This window comes from Spinacia oleracea, chromosome 6, assembly GCF_020520425.1.
Source record: "Spinacia oleracea cultivar Varoflay chromosome 6, BTI_SOV_V1, whole genome shotgun sequence".
Classification (NCBI taxonomy): Eukaryota; Viridiplantae; Streptophyta; class Magnoliopsida; order Caryophyllales; family Amaranthaceae; genus Spinacia; species Spinacia oleracea.
In genome coordinates, this window is record NC_079492.1 from 50,176,204 (window position 1) to 50,198,390 (window position 22,187).

The window sequence follows — 22,187 nt, forward strand, 5'->3', positions numbered from 1 at the left end:
TGCCTTGTGTCGTGTGCCACGAGCAATGAACGTATGGGCATGGGCGAGGGGCGAGCCAAGGCAGTCGCGTGTGGGCAGCAAGCGAGCTGCGCCACAGCGCGCGCTGCCTCGCACAACAGCGCGCAGCCTCGTGCGCAGCGAGCGCAAGCTCGCGTGCCACGAGCGCTGCGCCCAGCATCACTCGCGCGCACCAGCGAGCGATGCAGCGCCCCAGCGAGCGATGGCTCGCGCGCACCAGCGAGCGATCTCGCGCGCCAGCGCGCGATCTCGCGCGCCAGCGAGCGATGCAGCGCCCCAGCGAGCGATGGCTCGCGCGCACCAGCGAGCGATCTCGCGCACCAGCGAGCGCGGTAACGCGCGCGCGCTGCGAGCGATAGCTCGCGTGCGGTGGGCGCTGTGCGGAGGCTTGCGTATGGGACAGCAGCAGCTATGCAACGAGCGCATGGGCTGCGCGCACATGGCCAGCAATGGCTGTGTGCGTACAGCCCATGGGCGTGCAACGCGTAGGGTGTTTGCGTTACGATTAGATCGTTTTGAATGTCTAATTTGAAAATTTCAGTTCACGTAATTTTTAATTGATTTTAAAATTAATAATTTGAATTAATTTCTTGGATTTTAATTTTGAATATTATAATTATAATAAATGGCATTTATTCTAATTATTTTACTAAAATTAAAATCATAAATTAATTTAAATGTGACTGAAATTAAAATTAAATTTTTGGATTCAATTATAAATTTATATGAGCTTTAAATTTTAATTAAATTTGTATGTTTCCGGTTAGACTAGAAATACAATTTTATGTTTAAAATTAGTAAAGCATATGAATTTATTGGTTTGAGTGGGAGTGCTTTTAGTCATAAACTCTTGATTAGGTCTACAAATCCTTAAGGTTAAAACAACTCGATTAGAATTAATAAGGACTGAATAATTGGTAGATTATTGGTGCCCTTGATTAATTGCTGCAAATGTTTACGTGATGCATAATGTGTTTAACTAACCAGCTATGTGGGCCATTCATGATAATGAATGGGTGAATGGTATATATTGTATATGTACTGTTTTGCAGGTTATGAAGTGACTAGTATGGCCCAAATAGGATAGAAAATATGGTCTGCGTACCATTAATTTGAATGTAATTGGTCTAAAGTACCAAAGTTGTTTTTCAATTCAAATATGGTCTGCGTACCATCAAATAGTTGTAATTAGTTATAACTTATCCTATTTGAAGAAAATGGTGCCTCCCACGGAGATTTTCAAGACGGACTTTGAAGTCAAAGCTTCAAGATGAAGTCGGGCCATACTAGATCACAAATATCTTATGCATGTTTTAAGTTATTTATTGCTTTAAATATGTCTTAAAATGCATGAGATCAAAAGCTTGATTATGTTGCATGATTAAGGATTTTAGTTCACTTAAAATCTAACCAACATAGTAAGAGCCTTAAGTTCCAAACTTAAAAATTGAGTTAAAAGGTGCCATGCCAAAATATACACTTGCTTGGATATCCTTTACATCAATCTAGTAATAGTTTTCGCTCAGCGAGGTGTTACTTATTGGTCCTAAAGGGGCAAGGTACACAAATAATTGTGAGTACATGTTAGTTTTGGTGAAACTCAACGATATAAGTAAGGAGTCCTTTTATGTCGTGGCAAATTCGATAGGTTTACCTAATAAGTTCTTAGACGTACCTATCAACCAAGAATAGTTTCTAGACTATTAGCAAAAGGCTTTTGCTTACCTAAGATGTTCTAGGATTAAGTCGACAAACTGTGCTTAGTTCTTCAATGATTTTAGGATCTTGGAATCATTTTATTCACACCTGCCGGAACACATAACTTGAATAAAATGCTTAATAAACATTGAATTATGCATGAATGCTAGAATTTAAGTTTATTAAGAGAAACTGTGAATGGTTATTTATTTGTTTATTCTTTTCAATTGTAGTTTTTAATATGGCAAACAACAATTCATTCAACATTCGATCAATTCTCGAAAAGGAGAAGTTGAACGGGAAAAACTTCCTTGACTGGCAAAGGAACTTGCAAATAGTTCTTATGCAGGAAGAAAAGGAGTATGTCCTAGATGAGGCGATGCCCGAAGCTCCAGGCGACGGGATCACTCAGGCAGCCCTCAATCGTTGGATTGATGCCAACAAGGATGTGAAATGTCTAATGCTCGCCACCATGAGTGCGGATCTGCAGAAAACGTTCATCAACTCAGATGCTTTCACAATCATCAGTGAGTTGAAGAACATGTTCCAAGATCTGGCTCGAGTCGAAAGATTCGAGACTCATAGGCAAATTCTTGAGACCAAGCTTAAGAAAGGCGAGCCCGTAAGTCCACATGTTCTCAAAATGATTGGACTCATTGAGAATATGAGTCGGCTGGATCAGCAATTTTCTCAGGAAATGGCTATAGACACCATCCTCCATTCTCTTCATAGCGGGTATGATCAGTTCAAACTGAACTACAGTATGAATAGTCTGGACAAAACGCTCACTGAGCTTCACGGTATGCTGAAGACCGCTGAAAAGACGCTCAAAAGTGATAAGCAGGATGTGCTTATGGTGCGTGGGGGCAAGTTCAAGAAATCTGGAAAGAAGAGGAATGCTAAGAAAGGTGGCAACAAAGCCAGCCCAACTAAGCAAACTGGCGCCAAATCTGCAAAGAGGAAGGTCAGTCAACCCACTTCTGAATCCGAATGCTTCTACTGCAAGAAGAAGGGGCATTGGAAGAGAGATTGCTTGAAGCTAAAGGAAGATCAGAAGAACGGAACAGTCGTTCCATCTTCAGGTATTTTCGTTATAGACTGTATACTTGCTAATTCAACTTCTTGGGTATTAGATACAGGTTGTGGCTCACACTTATGTTCCAATCCACAGGGACTAAGAAGAAGTAGAAAGTTAAGCAAGGGTGAAGTCGACCTACGAGTGGGAAATGGAGCACGGATTGCTGCATTAGCTGTAGGAACATACTATTTGTCGTTGCCCTCCGGGCTAGTTTTGGAACTGGAAGAATGTTTCCATGTTCCAAGTCTTACTAAAAACATCATTTCAGTTTCTTGCTTAGATGCTAAGGGATTTTCCTTTATAATAAAAGACAATAGTTGTTCGTTTTATTTTAAAGAGATGTTTTATGGATCTGCTAGATTAGTCAATGGACTTTATTTATTAGATCACGACAAACAAGTATATAACATAAATACCAAAAAGGCCAAAAAGGATGATTCAGATCTCACCTATCTGTGGCATTGTCGATTAGGCCATATAAACTTGAAACGCTTAGAAAGACTTCAAAGGGAAGGAATTCTAGAACCATTTGACTTAGAGGATTATGGTAAATGCGAATCATGTTTACTTGGCAAAATGACAAAGCAACCTTTCTCTAAAGTTGGAGAAAGAGCAAATGAACTATTGGGTTTAATCCATACAGATGTATGTGGACCAATGAGTACAAATGCTAGAGGTGGTTTCAGCTACTTTATCACTTTCACTGATGACTTCAGTAGGTATGGTTATGTCTACCTAATGAAGCATAAGTCTGAATCCTTTGACAAATTCAAGGAATTTCAGAGTGAAGTAGAGAATCAATTAGGCAAGAAGATCAAGGCACTGCGGTCTGATAGAGGCGGTGAATATCTGAGCTATGAATTTGATGACCATCTGAAAGAATGTGGAATTCTATCAGAATTGACTCCTCCTGGAACACCACAATGGAACGGTGTGTCAGAACGGAGGAACAGAACCTTGCTAGACATGGTCAGGTCAATGATGGGTCAGGCCGAACTTCCATTAGAATTTTGGGGACATGCACTAAATACAGCTGCACTCACTATAAATAGAGCTCCGTCTAAAGCTGTCGAAAAGACTCCATACGAATTATGGTTTGGAAAGCCTCCAAATGTGTCTTTTCTTAAGATTTGGGGATGTGAAGTTTACGTCAAACGATTAATTTCAGACAAACTTCATCCAAAATCTGACAAATGTATCCTTGTGGGCTATCCAAAGGAAACAAAGGGGTATTACTTCTACAATACATCTGAGAACAAAGTGTTTGTTGCTCGAGATGGTGTCTTTTTGGAGAAGGATCACATTTCCAAAATGACAAGTGGGAGAAAAGTAGACCTCGAAGAAATTCGAGTCGAACAACAAACTCTAGAGAATGCTCAAGATGACATTCAGGATGAAACTCAGAGACCTTTAGAAGAATCTGGTGAGAATCATGGTCAATCTAGAAATGTTACCCCGCGTAGATCGCAAAGATATAGATCTCAACCGGAAAGGTACTTAGGTATTTTGACGAACGAGAGCTATGACGTTCTATTACTTGAAAGTGATGAACCTGCGACCTACAAGCAAGCTATGACGAGCCCTAGCTCCAAGCAATGGCAAGAAGCCATGCAATCTGAATTAGACTCCATGTCTGAAAACCAAGTATGGGATTTGGTCGATTTGCCAGATGGCTACCAAGCCATTGGAAGCAAATGGGTTTTCAAACTGAAAAAGGACAAGGATGGGAAACTTGAAGTTTTCAAAGCTAGATTGGTTGCGAAAGGTTACAGGCAAGTCCACGGTGTGGATTACGATGAAACCTTTTCACCAGTTGCAATGCTAAAGTCTATTCGAATAATGTTAGCAATCGCTGCATATTACGATTACGAAATATGGCAGATGGATGTCAAAACGAAACTGTGTTTATGACACAGCCTGAAGGTTTTGAGGATCCAAAGAATGCTAAAAAGGTATGCAAGCTAAAGAAGTCAATCTACGGATTGAAGCAGGCATCCAGGAGCTGGAATATACGTTTTGATGAAGCAGTCAGTGACTTTGGTTTCATCAAGAACGCGGACGAATCTTGTGTATACAAGAAGGTCAGTGGGAGCAAAATTGCTTTCCTAGTATTATATGTCGACGACATATTGCTTATCGGAAATGACATTCCTATGTTGAACTCTGTCAAGATTTGGCTTGGGAAATGTTTTTCGATGAAGGATCTAGGAGAAGCATAGTACATATTGGGCATCAAGATTTACAGAGATAGATCTAAAAAGATGATTGGACTTAGTCAAAGCACTTATATCAATAAGGTGCTTGATAGGTTCAAGATGGCGGACTCCAAGCGAGGCTACCTACCCATGTCTCATGGAATGACTCTAAGCAAGACTCAGTGCCCAAAAACACTTGATGAGCGTAGACGAATGAATGGGATTCCATATGCATCATTGATTGGTTCAATAATGTATGCTATGATATGTACACGCCCGGATGTTGCGTACGCACTCAGTGCTACGAGCAGATACCAGTCAGACCCAGGAGAGGCGCATTGGACTGCTGCCAAGAATATTCTGAAGTACCTGAAAAGGCACAAAGATGACTTCCTGGTCTATGGTGGAGATGATGAATTAATTGTTAAAGGCTATACGGACGCAAGTTTCCAAACCGACAAAGATGATTTCAGATCACAGTCTGGGTTTGTCTTCTGCCTCAACGGAGGAGCAGTAAGCTGGAAAAGTGCTAAGCAAAGCACCATTGCGGATTCTACAACTGAAGCGGAGTACATTGCTGCACATGAAGCAGCAAAGGAAGCTATATGGCTAAGGAAGTTCATAGGAGAACTTGGTGTAGTCCCCTCCATTAAAGGACCAATAGCCCTGTATTGTGATAATAACGGAGCTATTGCACAGGCAAAAGAGCCTAGACACCACCAGAGAGTCAAGCATGTACTTCGTAGATTTCACCTTCTACGAGAGTTCGTTGAAAGAAAAGAAGTCGAGATAAGCAAAATTGGAACTGATGACAACATATCAGATCCATTAACTAAACCTCTGCCGCAAGCGAAGCACAACTCGCACACTGCAGCTATGGGAATCAAGCATATTGGAGAATGGCTTTGATGTCTCTGTTTAATGTTTTAAAGTTTTAGAGTTTAAATCTTTGTAAAACATTATTGGTTAATCATTCACAATAAATGAAAGGAATTCATTTTTCCATTTAATTTGTGGTTTATTAAATGATGAGTCCCTTCAACTTGACGATATATTCAAGATAGACTGTCAGGACCAGTACTGTGACTAAGAAATGTCTATCAAGTGAACTTGAATGTCAAAGGTTGAAAATGGTCCCTAGTCGGAGTTTTCTATAAAATTGGACGCATAGAAAACGTTAGACGATTAGAATGCAAGATGACTAGTAGTTCTGTTTCTTGAACTATGTGGACATGGCAATGTCATAATCATTTGCATAGATACTTACTTTGGGAAGACTAGTATCGGACAAGACCTATGAAACTTTACTGTAAGAGATGAAAGTCTGTCATAAGTAAATTTCATTAAATTATTAGACACTAAATCCTCAATACCTGAGTGATTTGAGATTACTTGTTTGAGAACTGGTTGCTTTGACGTTGACCAACCGTCGCACCGTAAAAGGAGGCTATAAAGGCAACGCTCAGGTAATCACCTATCAAACGAAGTCTAATCTCAAGATCGCAAGATTGGGATTGTCCTCCCATAAATCGGGATGAGATGCTTAAAAGTTGTACAAGGCCACTCGGAGAGCTAGAAACTGTGAAATGCATGGCCGTGCTCGGATGAATCATAGGCTATGATTATCTGTTTATTTGATCAGTTGAACTCTGAAACCGAGGAACACCTCTGGACATAATAAGGATGACAACTCTTACCTTATGTTCAAGAGCAAGCATCGAGCGACAAAGGAATTAGGAAATGCACACTTGTCCCTAAGGACAAGTGGGAGACTGAAGGAAATAATGCCCTTGGTCCAAGTATGCATTCTATGTTAAGTCTAATAAATGCGGTTCAGTATTAATTAACAAGTTAATAATTCAGTGAGATCAAGTGAGCTGAATGCCTAGCTAGAGGCCGCTTCAGTTCAAGTGGAATTAATGATATTAATCCACAGCTTACTCTTGACTGAACCCGTAGGGTCACACAAATAGTACGTAAACGGATCAAGTATTTAATGGCATTAAATACTCCATCTATGAATATTCGGAACCGACGGATCTTGGTTTCAGTGGGAGCTAAGATCGTCACAGGCAAGAAATGAATACTCCGGAAACGATGATATTGCCGGAAACGGAAATATGGATCGTATCGGAAATATGAATATTATCCAAGTCGTAGATGTTGCCGGAAACGGAAACATGGTACGTATCGGAAAATATTGTTGGAAATGGAAATATTACCAGAATCGGAAATATTGCCGGAAACGGAAATATTGTCAGAATCGGAAATATTACCGGAATCGGAAAATAATTCCGGAAACGGAAATATTAAATATTTGTTCGAAACGGAAATTAATTCCGGAATCGGAAATATTGAATGTTGTTCGTATCGGAAATAGATTCCGGAAATGGAATTTTAATCGGAAGCGTATCGTACGAATTAGCATCGGACGAGGCCTGCCGGACGAAGGCCCAGCACGAAGCCAGGCCATCGCCCAGCAAGCACGCACGCCACAGCCCAGCGCGCACAAGGCCACGCATGCGTGGGCCGCGCTGCGTGGGCTGCTGCTCGCATGCGTGGGCAGCCCTTGTGGCTGCCGTGTGTGTGTGAGTTTGAGCTCATGCGAGATTCCTGAATCTGCAAGAGTCAGTGTATGATTAAATGTCTATTCCTATTGGATAAATTGATTAAGTAGAATTCATGTAGAATTCTAATTCCAATTAATTCGCATCCTACTAGGATTACGATTCCTTTTCCATAACTCTATAAATAAAGGCCTAGGGGTCATAATTTATACACAAGTTTCAAAGTATTCAAAAGTGAGTTTTTTGAGAGAAAATTCAAACACCCATCTTGCCCCAAAAGTGCCGAATTTTCTGAGTACCTTAAGGGCGATTCTAGTTGGTCAATCTTAAGGCGGATCCGGACGTGCTGTGGACTTTCTACGGAGGGACGACACTTGGAGTCCTAAAAGACTTGTTCTTGTTCGGTTCGGGCGCAGCTAGGGAAGGCACGCAACAAAGAGTATGCATCTAAACTATGCTAAATGATTATGTGTAAATAATATGTTTCCTGGGTTAATGGTTGTTTCCGCATGATCTATGTAATGTCATATGTATCATAACCTAACACTAGGCACCTATTTATAGTGTTATGGAAAAGGAATTATAATCCTATTAGAATACAAATTTATTTAATTAGAATCCTGTTGGGACTCTATTAAATAAACTTTATCTATTAGGATTAGAATTTAATCATATGTCGAATCCCGATAGCTTTAGGATTCGTATAGCACGCACACGAGCATCGCACGAGCACCGTACACCCGCGCGCAGGCCTTGCGGCCCACGCTGAGCGCACAACGCCTCGGCCCAGCTCGCTGCCTGTGATCCGCGCGCGCGCCTAAGGCCTTGTCTGGGCCTGGCCTTGCGCTGGGCCTGGTCGGGGCTTGGCGTGTGGTTTGTTGCGTGTGGCTTGCTGGGCGACGACCTGACTTCGTGCTGGGCCTTCGTCTAGCGAGCCTCGTCCGATGCTAATTCGTACGATACGCTTCCGATTAAATTCCTGATTCCGGAATTCATTTCCGATACGAACAATATTTAATATTTCCGATTCTGGAATTAATTTCCGTTTCGAACAAATATTTAATATTTCCGTTTCCGCAATTATTTTCCGATTTCGATAATATTTCCGATTCTGACAATATTTCCGATTCTGGCAATATCTCCGATTCCGGCAATATTTCCATTTCCAATAATATTTTCCGATACGTACCATGTTTCCGTTTCCGGCAACATCTACGACTTGGATAATATTTATATTTCCGACACGATCCATATTTCCGTTTCCGGCAATATCATCGTTTCCGGAGTATTCATTTGCTTGCCTTTGACGATCTCAGCTCCCACTGAAACCAAGATCCGTCGATTCCGAATATCCATAGATGGAGTATTTAATGCCATTAAATACTTGATCCGTTTACGTACTATTTGTGTGACCCTACGGGTTCAATCAAGAGTAAGCTGTGGATTAATATCATTAATTCCACTTGAACTGAAGTGGTCTCTAGCTAGGCATTAAGCTCACTTGATCTCACTGAATTATTAACTTGTCAATTAATACTGAACCGCATTTATTAGATTTATCATTAAATGCATACTTGGACCAAGGGCATTATTTCCTTCAATTTTGTACTCGTATAATTAGGTGTAATTTCAATACCTGGTTAAGTTGTCGAAAGGAATTAAATCTTGCCAGACATCCGTATCGATGTTACCTATTATCCTAAAATATTTCTTTATTTGAAGTTATAGTTAAATAAATAATTGATGCTTAAGAATGTTAACATGACACAAATATTTTCTCCTAACGTTTTTTAATTAGTAGTTACTTATTATTGTATGTACTAAATATATTTTATAGATGCTAACCCTGAACTCTTTGCTACAAATATAACCAAGTTTACTCTACCCTTAACCCTTTGCTAGAATTATAGTCAACCCTTAACCCTAACAAAAGGTCTTGCGCGCACAAGGTGTACAATAAATTTATTGTACACCAAGATAACTTTAACCCATTTTTTTGTAACTTTAACCTAGTTTTGATTAACTTTTATATTAGTAAAAAAAAGTTGATAGAAAAACATTTTAAAGGATTAAATGATTAATTTTATACATTATTAATGATTTTGAAGAAATAAGTTTTATTAAAATGAAAAAAAATTATCACTAAAAAATAGATAACTTTTACATATGTAAGCATAACTTTTAAGCATTTTGAGTTAACTTTTACTCCGGTGTACAATAATTATTGTACAACCCTTGTAAATAAGAATTTGTGTAACCCTAAACCCTTAACGCCAAACCCTATACCCTATAATAGCTACAGTCACCAAGTTATTTTTGTAGCAAAGAAGATATATTTGTCATTTAAAAAACATATTTAATAACATACTATAAATGAATAATCTATTACTATATACTAAAAGAGACACCAGGAATGACACGTGTCATTTCCTGGTGCGATTTTTTCCCGCCTAAATATTTTTTTTATTTTTTACTTTAAAATAAATAAATTACATTACGTTTTTTTAGGAAACTAAGATAAAAATATATTTTAATTACCATAGATGTGTATTGCATAATATATTATTGGAGGAAAGCTAAATCGATATTATTTTTTCCTTTATGATATAATTAATTTTATTTATGTATTATTATAACTTTTTAATCTGATAAGAATTATAAAAAATATTGATAAATGAACTTCTAATGTTAGTCTACTATTAATAATATAATACATGGTCACTGGTAAGTAAGAATGTTAATTAAAATAATATATAATACATGGTAAGTAGACTAACATATAAGTTTATTTATCAAGATTTTACTCAATTCAAAATATGTTGTATTTGACTAACTCGGTTATGCTCGGGTCTTTTCGAAAATTAGTCTTGAGTCATTCGAGTTTGGTTAACGTTGTTAGATCATTCTACATACAAGTAAACGACTATAATTTTTAACTTTGTATAGTAATATGCAAATGTAGTTCATTTGAATATTTTTTTTACACAACTTTGAATTTATACTTTTTCATATATCCTTTTTACTTTCATGTTTTCCTAATATAACAAGTCTTTTAGTTACTATTAAAAAAAAATGTTTTAGTAGTAGCTGTGCGTTGCACGGGCCCTAAACTAGTAGTTTTTAATAAAGGGGTCAAGTAAAAGAGGGAAATAATATTTTTATCTACCATTGTCCTGAAAATATCTAAAGTGTTCTAACTATCTAAAGCGACGTAAATTTGTTGATTATTTGGAATATATTACTACAATTATAATGGAAAAAAATAATCAAAGCACATAATTAACATCTTACTTTTGTAGGAAATAATAAACAAAAGGAAAAATCATTTTAAATAATTTTACCTTTTGGCGATTTTCCATTAATAATTCAAACTTTGGATTATTGTCTATTAATCCAACCTTTACACCACATTAATTTTTATTGCACCCAGATGACCGTTTACAGGTTAACAAGGTCACCCTCTTATTTTTATTAAAAAAAATGAATAAAAAGCTTTTAGAAATACAGGATATTGTTTTTTATTTAAAAAATAAAAAATTAAACTCCTCCTTTCTCTCTTCTCGTTTTATTCCTTCATTTGTTCCCCCAAATGAATTTTCACCACCTTCATTGATGATCCATGCCAGCCAACACCTACGACGTTTTAACTTATCGTCGTCGCTTTCAATACTCAAAGCCCAGATTCACACAAGCTAACAAATATCCGATATCCAGATTTGCAAAAGCCCCGAGAAAATCAAATTGGGGATAAAAAATTAAGGTTCCTGTTCAAATAATTTGGGGTAAATTCTGAACAATTTGGTTCGCATTAGGCATGAATTTGAGTATTTTTTTATTTCGATCAAATAAATAGTTCTTTTACAATTTGGTAGGAAATCAAAATTTGGGTGGGTTGGAGGGTTGGTCGGCAGCGGCGATGGTGCTTGAAGGTCAACTATGTTGGTGGTTGTTGCGACAATGACGAAAGTGATTACTAATTGTTGCTTCTGCTTTTGTACTTTGCTTTTTTATAGGTTTCTGGGGAATCTATGTAGATGTGGATGAGAAAATGTAAGTGATTTGAATAGTGCATAAAATCAATTTGTTGTGGCTTATTTTAATGATCAGATGATGCTGACGACAATGGTGGTGGGCCGGGAGTGAGTAAGGTTGGGGGTGGAGGATGGAGGAGAAACAGGGGATGTGGGTGGTGGAGGAAGGATGAGAAAAGATGACAATGGTGGTGGGATTAGAGTGACTAAGGACAGAGAGGAGGAAAGAAGAAAGAATGAAAATAAAATAAATTAAAAAGAAAATAAATTATTAATTTAAAAAATAAAATAAATTATGACAAATGGCTGCATGACACGTGTATATGGGTTGGTGACCGGTTGGGTGCAATAAAAGTTAATGGGGGTGGGGCAAAGGTCAAAGGTTGAATTATTAATGTAAAATCGTCAAAAGGTTGGATTATTTGAAGGAATTTTTCCTAAACATAATTAATTACTTAAGTAGCAAATAAGATATATTTGTTGCCTTACAAAATAAAAGTATCATTTAATAGATATTTTTGGATGACTATTAAATAAAACACGTAAAATTATACAATCAACAACAAATAGAAAGTTTAACAATTATTGGGTATAGAGTATTGGGTATAGGGTTTAGGGTAAATTGAACTTTACAAATAACAACTACATTCACTTACTTATTTTTTTAGTAAAGAAGATATATTTGTCATTAAAAAAAATTCAAGTCTTGAACAACAGTTGGAGCAGCATCGCATCAGCAGGCCCAAGTCAGACCTCAACTCTGATTCCAAATGCATAACAGACTTCAGAAGACCTGATTGTTTCTTGCTGACGACCTGTGGCCACAACAAAAAGCAGGACTGCTGAGCAGGAATACCTGATCAGAAATGCACAGCATACCAGAACCAAGCAGCAGCACATAAACTCCTAACAAAAGTCGACAATGGCCACAGTTGACCAACCAACCAAAAGAGCATCCCAAACACATTTCAACTCCAAAAGACTTAAGGTCAATGATGTTCTCCAAAGTTCATTGAATTTTTATACTCCGTATCAATTATCAAATACTGATCAGCATATGATACTGATCAACTTAATGCCAAATCCTACCTCAACCTGCCTCAACCACCACTTATCAGGACCCTTTCGAGCAAGTTCCTCGGCTTTTGACAGAAACTTTAGCTCATGTCACTCTTCTTAGAGTCAGGGAAGACTGTTTTCTTAAATGTATTACTAACATGCTTTTGTCAAATAATTTCTTAGATGTATTACTAATAGCATGCTCAAAAGTCAAAACTCCGATTCAAGCTAATCGCTACATGCACCCCTTTACTCAGGAATTGATATCTTTTCTGAATATTATTATTATTTAATTACACAAGACAAAAATAACACAACTATTATGCAATCAGTGTCACCAAATTCAGCATGTGCAGAATGTGATGCCGCCTAAGCTTAGGTCCCCATGTGAATTACTAGAGAGGATCAAAAGTAAAATGGGTGCTATCCAACCAAGCAGTGTAGTAGCTTTTACATTTTTGAAATCACATACCAAACATTTTGTTTATACTATGATTTCTCCTTGTACTCCATATCTTTATGTTCAAAAGAATAAAAATAAAGCAATAGACAGGAGTTAGTGTTCGGAGAAGAAAATAAGCTTCAGATTATCTAGGAGATGAACAGGAGAGCTTTCCCTATTGTAGCACACCAAGTATGCATCCAAAAACTAAGCACTTAGCACCTTGTTAGTCATGAAAGATTTAGAGAAGTTCTGAGAACATGCAGAAATGTATCACAGAAAACTACTCACGATTCTGAGACATTTTCATCTTGAAAATATGTATAATCTCTCCGTAGTAGTCACATTGTCCTAATCCTAAGATTCCCAACCCCTTAATGGATACCACATGATTTTACAACACTCGCCTGAATTATACTTTAGACAGGGTTGTGTGTCTACCAATTCTAGCATAACATAACATTTAGAGGGAATGAAGAGATTCCAACCCAGACAAGCAGCTAAGAGCATCAGAAAATAAGAAAAATAATACTCCCTCCGTCTCAAATTAGTTGTTACACTTTCCTTTTTTGTCATAACCCACTAACAAAGTCAGCCGCATAAATTTCAATCAGTGGAGACAGAAAACTAAAGGCCCATGGTCTGAGGTCCTCATGAAGAGTCAAAACAGAGGAATAAATTTTCCCAAATTAATTATGTCTTATTGATTACAAGAAAAAAGAATCAGGTGTCAGAATTCCAAACAAAGATCATCGTCTCCGTTGATTGGAAATATTGATAGCAAAGAAATCAATTTTACTATCACTCCTTGAACAGGAAAGTAAGCAGAGAAGAGAGGGAAAAAAAGCCAAACTCTTAAATTTGAGAGCAAAAGGGCAAAACATCTTAAGTGATATCAACATTTTCCCAGTTTCCTTTCCTAATTATTCAAACAGACATAACAATTTGCAAATAGCTACAACTTGTGATTGACCAAGTAACATATTAGCTTTAACACAAAACTTCCGTAAGACAAAAATACCAATTCATAAATCATGAACCATCAACCTTATAAAATCAATAAGATAAATAGGGATTTAATCTAGAATTAACAAATGAACTAGGTGATTAATCTGATCATAAACTTTCCACACCAACGTAACAACATTTAATACTTCATATATGGAAGACTTTTCAATGGTTACATTAAAATCGTAGCCATTTTAACTATTTTAATTTCAACCCTTTAAATTTCGAAGGGAATCTTAGCCATTCGTTTTTTTATCATTAAAGTTAAAACATATGTAAAAGATTTATTTTAATCAAATCGTTTTTTTGTCTTTTATAATTTAATTATCAGTTAAGAAATTATTTACTCATTCAATGTTTTTTTTTTACTTCAAAACCAATTAAACAAGGTGTAATACACGAATGCATCAAGTTTGCATTCAGTAAACCTTTTGCCAACAATCAGATGCTAGTATAGTCATATTTCTTCTCGCGTATCATCGCCGTCGATGGGTGTTGTAATTGGTTATCAATAATTGTATGAAATAATTAAAGATTGGAAAAATGACAATCATATACTCCACTTCGTATATTTTTTTAAGGTAGATCGACAATCATATGCAATGACCTTAAACCAAGATTCCAAAAAAATGAGAACAAATTTTGAAAAGACTTCCATCGATAATTAGTTTTTGTGAGAATCTCATCTCCATGATTAAAGGGGTTATTTATTGGAATTAATAAATTTCTCTTTATTTGTCTACTGTATTTTTTTACGCAATATACAATTTAATTTACAGTAGACAAATAAAGGCAAACAGTCTTGATTTACTATTATACATTTACAGTCTTCATTAAAGATTACAGTGGCTACCAAATTATTGTAGCCATTGTAAAATTTTCCTTAATATAGTAACTATAAACCCATTTAAATTCAAATTTACAAGGAATTAAGTAGTGACTAAAGTGAAGAACCTAGCCAGTAACTAATATTCTGAGAAATGGACTATTTGATGTTCAAATTTAAAAGAAATTAAATACCTGAATTCGAGAATCAATGAGGTGAGATGTTGAGTGGTTCCCCCGTGCGTGCCACCGGAGCAGCGTTCTCCTTCTATCGGCGACGACAATGGACGTTGCTTGCCGTGATTTATAGTTCGTACCTTCGTGGAGGGCTGGAGGCGAGTGGTTTCCTGGTAGGTCACTTCTACACACGTTTGACTGTAAAGTGAGTTTGGAAGAAAAGTTGGACTTTTCAATCATCTTGGGTGTTCACGTGACCCAGGATGACATATACTCATTTCTACTTGCTCCAAACACATCCTAACAAACTCCCCCACTTCACCCCACGCCATCCCCAATTTCTCCCACCATTCATACCGACACCACCACTCCACCATTACCACCACCAATTATGCCGCCGGAACTCCCCTGTTTCTTCCTCCTCTTCCTTATCCTCTGTTTTTCCAACACCGCTTCGTCAGACGAGCTTGACTCCCTCCTCACCCTCAAATCCACTCTCAAATCCTCCAATCCCAACCTCTTTTCTACATGGATCCCCTCCAACCCCACCTGTGATTTCACCGGCGTTTCCTGCAACACAGCCCGAAACGTAACCGAAATCGATCTCTCAAAACAGGGCTTATCAGGTACCCTCCCATTCAAAGCCATCTGCTCCCTCCCTTCCCTACAAAAACTCGCTTTCGGGTTCAATTTTCTCTCTGGAACCATCTCCTCCCAACTCCTAAACTGCAGAAATCTTCGTTACTTAGACTTGGGTAACAACCAATTTACTGGCTCATTTCCAAACCTTTCACCTTTATCCAAATTAGAGTACTTGTACTTGAATTTGAGTGGTTTTTCTGGGATTTTCCCATGGAATTCTCTCTCAAATATGACTGGCCTTATTCATCTCAGCCTCGGCGACAACCCTTTCGACACCGCTCCGTTTCCGAAACAGATAACCGAGTTGAAGAAATTGACTATGCTATATTTGACAAACTCCAGCATTTCAGGGTCAATTCCACCTGAAATTGGAAACTTGTCTGAAATGAGCAGTCTCGAATTATCTGATAATTTTTTATCTGGGTCAATTCCAGTTGAGATCACTAAGCTCGAGAAACTATGGCAGCTTGAGCTATACAATAACTATCTCACCGGAGTTATCCCGGTCGGGTTTCGAAACTTGTCCAGTTTGCTGAGGTTTGATGCTTCTAACAATAGCTTAGGAGGGGACTTATCTGAGCTTAAGTTCTTGAACCAGCTTGTTTGGATTCAGCTCTACCAGAATAATCTCTCCGGCGAAGTTCCGGCAGAGTTTGGAGATTTTAGGAATTTGGTGAATTTATCTTTGTATAGCAATAACCTGACTGGAGAACTTCCCCAGAAGCTCGGGTCGTGGGCTGAGTTTGATTTCATCGATGTGTCGACAAATTCACTTTCTGGTCCTATCCCCCCTGATATGTGTAAAAAAGGGACTATGAAAAAGCTTTTGATTTTGGAGAACAAATTTTCCGGCGAGATTCCGGCAAGTTATGCCAACTGTACGACGTTGACTCGTTTCCGTGTCAGTGATAACTTGCTCACTGGAGATGTTCCCGCCGGAATTTGGGGGCTGCCCAATGTGAATATTATTGATATCGCTGATAATCAGCTCCGAGGTTCCATCACCTCGCATATCGCAAAAGCTAAGAATTTGGTACAAATTTATGCTTCCAACAATGATCTATCTGGTTATATTCCCGAGGAAATCTCGGGCGCTTCGTCGTTGCTGTTGATCGATTTAAGTGAAAACAAACTCGTAGGTAAAGTACCTGAAAGTATTGGTAAGCTGAAGATGTTAAACAACCTCTACTTACAAAACAATCAGCTTTCTGGTAATATCCCTACTTCTCTTGGGGAATGCCTTCATCTTAATGACGTTAATTTAGCTGAAAATGCATTTTCTGGTGAGATTCCTAAAAGTTTAGGTTCTTTGCCTACTTTGAATTCCTTGAATTTGTCACAAAATGACTTGTCTGGTCTAATTCCGAATACTCTTTCGTCTCTTAAGCTTAGTAATCTTGATTTGTCCTACAACAAGTTATCCGGTCCCATCCCAAAATCTCTGTCGATGGGGGCCTTTAAGGGTAATGACCATCTTTGTAGTTCGGATATTAAGAGCTTTAGGGAATGTTCATCGAGGTCTCGAGATTATCACACATTTGTTATTTGTCTAGTTCTCGGGTTAGCCATATTGGTTGCTTTGAGTGGTTGTTACTTGTATACAAAGTTAAGTGGTGGTCGTAAGGATAAGGAGGGTTCGTTCTCATTAAAGGACGATTACTCATGGAATATGAAGTCATATCATGTGCTTACCTTCAGCGAAGAGGAGGTACTCGATTCAATCAAGCCGGAGAATTTAATAGGGAAAGGAGGGTGTGGAAGTGTTTATAAGGTGGACCTAAAAGATGGGAAAGAGTTGGCGGTGAAGCACATATGGAACTTTGATTTCTCGGATGATCCAAAGAAGAACCGTCCAAGCACACCAATGTTGGATAAGAAATACGGGAGCAGTAGAAGGGTGAAGGAGTTTGATATGGAGGTGAAAACTTTGAGCTCAATTAGGCATATCAATGTGGTGAAGTTGTATTGTAGTATAACTAGTGAAGACTCGAGCTTGTTGGTTTACGAGTTCTTGCCTAATGGGAGCTTGTGGGATAGGTTGCATAGTAGCAAGAAACTCACATTAGATTGGCAAAGTCGGTATGATATTGCTTTGGGTGCTGCAAAGGGTTTGGAATACCTTCATCATGGGTACGAAAGACCCATTATTCATCGTGATGTCAAGTCTAGCAACATATTGTTGGATGAGTTTCTCAAGCCTAGAATTGCTGATTTTGGCCTCGCAAAGATCCCTCAAGTCAATGCTACTAATTGTGATTCAACTCATGTTATTGCCGGAACACACGGTTACATTGCACCAGGTATATTCCCTCCATTTCTAAATATCAAGGCATGTTATGATTGTTACTCCCTCCGTCCCTTAATACTCGCACCGGTTTGACCAGTGCGGAGTTTAAGATACTTGAATTGAGTTACTTCCTCCATTCCTTAAGTAATTCACTATGGTTGACTTTACGCTTTAACACATATTTTGACTCTTAATATCTCGAATTATCTATAAGCAAAATTATAAAAATTGATATTTAGAAAATATTTATCTATAGGAATCTAACGAGATCTTACCCATTATAATTTTTTCTTAGGTATTAATCACAAAAAATGATCAAAGGTTTAGTGTGAATAGTTTAAAAAACAAGACAGTGTGATATTTATGGAACGGAGAAAGTATTAATTTAATGGGTGTTATTTGATAGTGGGGTATTTTTTTATATAGTTAGTGGGAAATATGTAAGGGATGGGGGAGTGGTGAGTATGGGAGGTGTGAATTTTTAAATGATTTTTTGTTTGGAGTAGGGGTGTAAGTGGGTTAGTAGGTAAGTGTGAGAAATAATATAATATTGGTAAAATTTCTATTTATAAAAGCGATGCAAGTATTAAGGGACGATCCGAAAAATAAAGCGGTGCGAGTATTAAGGGACGGAGGGAGTACTAGTATTTGCTTATAAGTATAATACTATGTACTAATACAAATTTAGTTAACATCCTTGAGCTTTATTAATGTGCAGAATACGGTTACACATACAAAGTGAACGAGAAGAGCGATGTTTACAGCTTTGGAGTGGTACTAATGGAATTGGTAACGGGAAAAAGGCCCATTGAGCCAGAATTCGGAGAAAGCAAGGACATTGTTAGTTGGGTTTCAAGCAAGTTAAAAAACAGGGAAAGCGTGTTGAGTATAATAGATTCAAGCATTATAACACCCCTAAAAGAAGAGGCAATTAAGATTTTGAAGATTGCGATCCTTTGTACCGCTAGGCTACCCGAGCTCAGGCCAACAATGAGGAGTGTAGTCCAAATGCTCGAGGAAGCCGAACCATGTCAATTGGTGAGTATCGTTGTTGCCAAAGACGGGGCAAAGAAAATAGAGGAAAACAAAGAAAAGTTCTAAAACCTATTGTATATGGTCTAGTAACTTGGTCTCATACATTATTTAAACATGACCAATTGCTTGAATAAGCAATTCTAGTTTAAGGTTAAATGCAGAGAATTGTAATATATTTTGTATATGGCAGAGTCGTCCAAGAGAGTAAGAGACTAGAACTCTTGTAGCCTCAAAATGTAGAGAAAATAATTCTTGTACTATAATAGGCATGATGTAAAATATGAATCATATTCTGTTTTCTAAGGCCATGTTCTTCTGAACTTTATTTGGCTGAACTGAACTTAATGGAGATGAACTAAATTGAATTGAACTGAATTGAATGTAACTTAATGAATATTAAATAGTAAATAATAAATAATAAAAAATAAATAGTAAATAGTAAATAATAAATAATAAATAGTAAATAGTAAATAGTAAATAATAAATAATAATGTTAATATTTATAACAATACTCATAATAATAAATAATAACTACGATAATCATAATTATTTATTAATAACAATGATTACATATATTATTAATATAATAGTAATATTTAAGTAATAATAACGATAAAAATAATAATTTATATATATATATATATATATATATATATATATATATATATATATATATATATATATATATATATATATATATATATATATATATATATATATATATATATATATATATATATATAAGTAATAATTGTCAATTTTAAGTGCAATATCAAGAATGAAAATAACACAAATTCTTATTTACAAGTGGTGTATAATAAATATTGTACACCAAAGTAAAAGTTAACTCAAAATGCTTAAAAGTTACCCTTATGTATGTAAAAGTTATGTATTTTTTAATGATAAAATTTTTCATTTTATTTCTTCAAAATCACTAATGATGTATAAAATTAATCATTTAACCTTTTAAAAGGTTTATCTATCAACTTTTTTATAATAATATAAAAGTTAATTAAAACTATGTTAAAGTTATAAAATACTGGTAAAAAGTCATCTTGGTGTACAATAAATTTATTGTACACCTTGTGCGCGCAAGACCTTTTATAAAAATAATTACAAAGAAAGATGAATCCGTTCTTTTGAACTAAACTGAACTGAACTGAATGGAACTGCAATAAAGTCCAAAAAAACAGGGCCTAAGTCTTTTTTATATGTCTGGTGATGTAAGAGCTTCATTGTACAAGTATAACTCTAGAATGGGGCAGTATGTTCTAGAGGCTTAAATTTAACTTAAGGTTAGTTACTGTTTAGCAATTATTTTGATGAAACAAGTGTGGCGAATGCATAAGAATCCTCAACTTTTAATTTCAAAAGTTTATGCCGCCAAGACAAACTTTGCTCTATCTTCTGGTTCCCCTAATATTTGTCATGGTCCTATTTCCTGGGGAATGCGAGGTCTTCGACGAGCAGAAAATGTTTTGCAACGTGGTTGTGCTTGGAAGATTGGAGATGGGAGAAAGGTCAGAGTTTCATCAGATAAATGGGTTCATGGTAGGGTCCCCGTTTTGGCGTCTAACATTCGTCTAATGGATGCTAAGGTTTGGAAGGTTAGTCATTTTATTCAGAACCCTAGTCTTTGTTGGAAACTTGGAATGCAACTCTTATTAGAAATTCCTTTGAGCATAAGGATGCAAACGAAATACTCTCTGTTGAATTGCCATCTTGTCCCACTTCAGATTTCGTATATTGGACTAAGCATAAGACAGGTAATTTCACGCTCAAATCTGGTTACGCTTTTCTGCGGGAAATTGACATGCAACAACATCCACTGAATTATCTGGATAGAAACAGATTTCTCCCTTTATTTAAGTTATTATGGGCACTAAAAATTCTACCAAAGTGGAAATTGTTTCTTTGGAAGCTGATACTTAATGAAATACCAGTCAAAACAAATCTGGAAAGACGTGGAATAATTTTGGATACAAAATGTGATTTTTGCGAGGAATATTGCGAAGACGCACAACATATTTTCCGCCTTTGCAAATTGGCTCAAGATGTGTGGAGGAGTAGTATGCTAGGCATACTCTCAAACATTAATGAGAGTCTATCTATGCAAGATTGGATTATCAATTATATCCAGCTTTTTATAAGCTTGGATGGGAAGTTCATGAAGGAAATAATGCCCTTGGTCCAAGTATGCATTCTATGTTAAGTCTAATAAGTGCGGTTCAGTATTAATTAACAAGTTAATAATTCAGTGAGATCAAGTGAGCTGAATGCCTAGCTAGAGGCCGCTTCAGTTCAAATGGAATTAATGATATTAATCCACAGCTTACTCTTGACTGAACCCGTAGGGTCACACAAATAGTACGTAAACGGATCAAGTATTTAATGGCATTAAATACTCCATCTATGGATATTCGGAATCGACAGATCTTGGTTTCAGTGGGACCTGAGATCGTCACAGGCAAGAAATGAATACTCCGGAAATGATGATATTGCCGGAAACGGAAATATGGATCGTATCGGAAATATAAATATTATCCAAGTCGTAGATGTTGCCGGAAACGGAAACATGGTACGTATCGGAAAATATTATCGGAAATGGAAATATTGCCGGAATCGGAAATATTGCCGGAAACGGAAATATTGTCAGAATCGGAAATATTATCGGAATCGGAAAATAATTCCGGAAACGGAAATATTATATATTTGTTCGAAACGGAAATTAATTCCGGAATCGGAAATATTAAATATTGTTCGTATCGGAAATGAATTCCGGAACCGGGAATTTAATCGGAAGCGTATCGTACGAATAAGCATCGGACGAGGCCTGCCGGACGAGGGCCCAGCACGAAGCCAGGCCATCGCCCAGCAAGCCAAGCGCGCCACACGAACAACCAAGGCCACGCCAGGCCCAGCGCAAGGCCAGGCCCAGCAGGCCATGGCAGCGCGCGCAGCGCGCGCAGCTGCGAGCAGTGGGCTGCGAGCATTGCTGCAGCTCGCGTGGGCTTGTAGCTCGCGTGGGCCGAGCGGCCGTGTGGGCTGTGCGCGGGCATGGCCTGCACGCTTGCGGGTCATGCTCGTGTAGAGTGTGTGTTCACATACGAAACCTAAAGAGTACA

General features: G+C 37.4%; 1 protein-coding gene and 1 long non-coding RNA gene across 2 annotated transcripts; one reads left to right on the forward strand and one right to left on the reverse strand.

Moving 5' to 3' along the window:
- Positions 1 to 12,121: 12,121 nt before the first annotated feature.
- Positions 12,122 to 15,274, reverse strand: LOC110787453 (uncharacterized). The gene is made up of 2 exons (XR_002533100.2): positions 15,117 to 15,274; positions 12,122 to 12,402 (listed from the first exon to the last, which is right to left on the reverse strand). It is a non-coding gene; the product is annotated as an uncharacterized lncRNA (long non-coding RNA).
- LOC110787442 (receptor-like protein kinase 7) lies at positions 15,269 to 19,365 on the forward strand. The gene is made up of 2 exons (XM_021992069.2): positions 15,269 to 18,040; positions 18,746 to 19,365. Exons 1-2 carry the CDS (start codon positions 15,490 to 15,492, stop codon positions 19,126 to 19,128), a joined length of 2,934 nt encoding a protein of 977 aa, XP_021847761.1. The 5' UTR covers positions 15,269 to 15,489; the 3' UTR covers positions 19,129 to 19,365.
- Positions 19,366 to 22,187: the final 2,822 nt, after the last annotated feature.

What these genes read in the sequence shown, in the direction of transcription:
- LOC110787442 (XM_021992069.2), top strand. Translation starts at nt 15,490, where the DNA reads ATGCCGCCGGAACTCCCCTGTTTCTTCCTCCTCTTCCTTATCCTCTGT. An exon ending in ACACGGTTACATTGCACCAG is followed by an intron (nt 18,041 to 18,745) that starts GTATATTCCCTC and finishes ATTAATGTGCAG; the next exon opens with AATACGGTTACACATACAAA.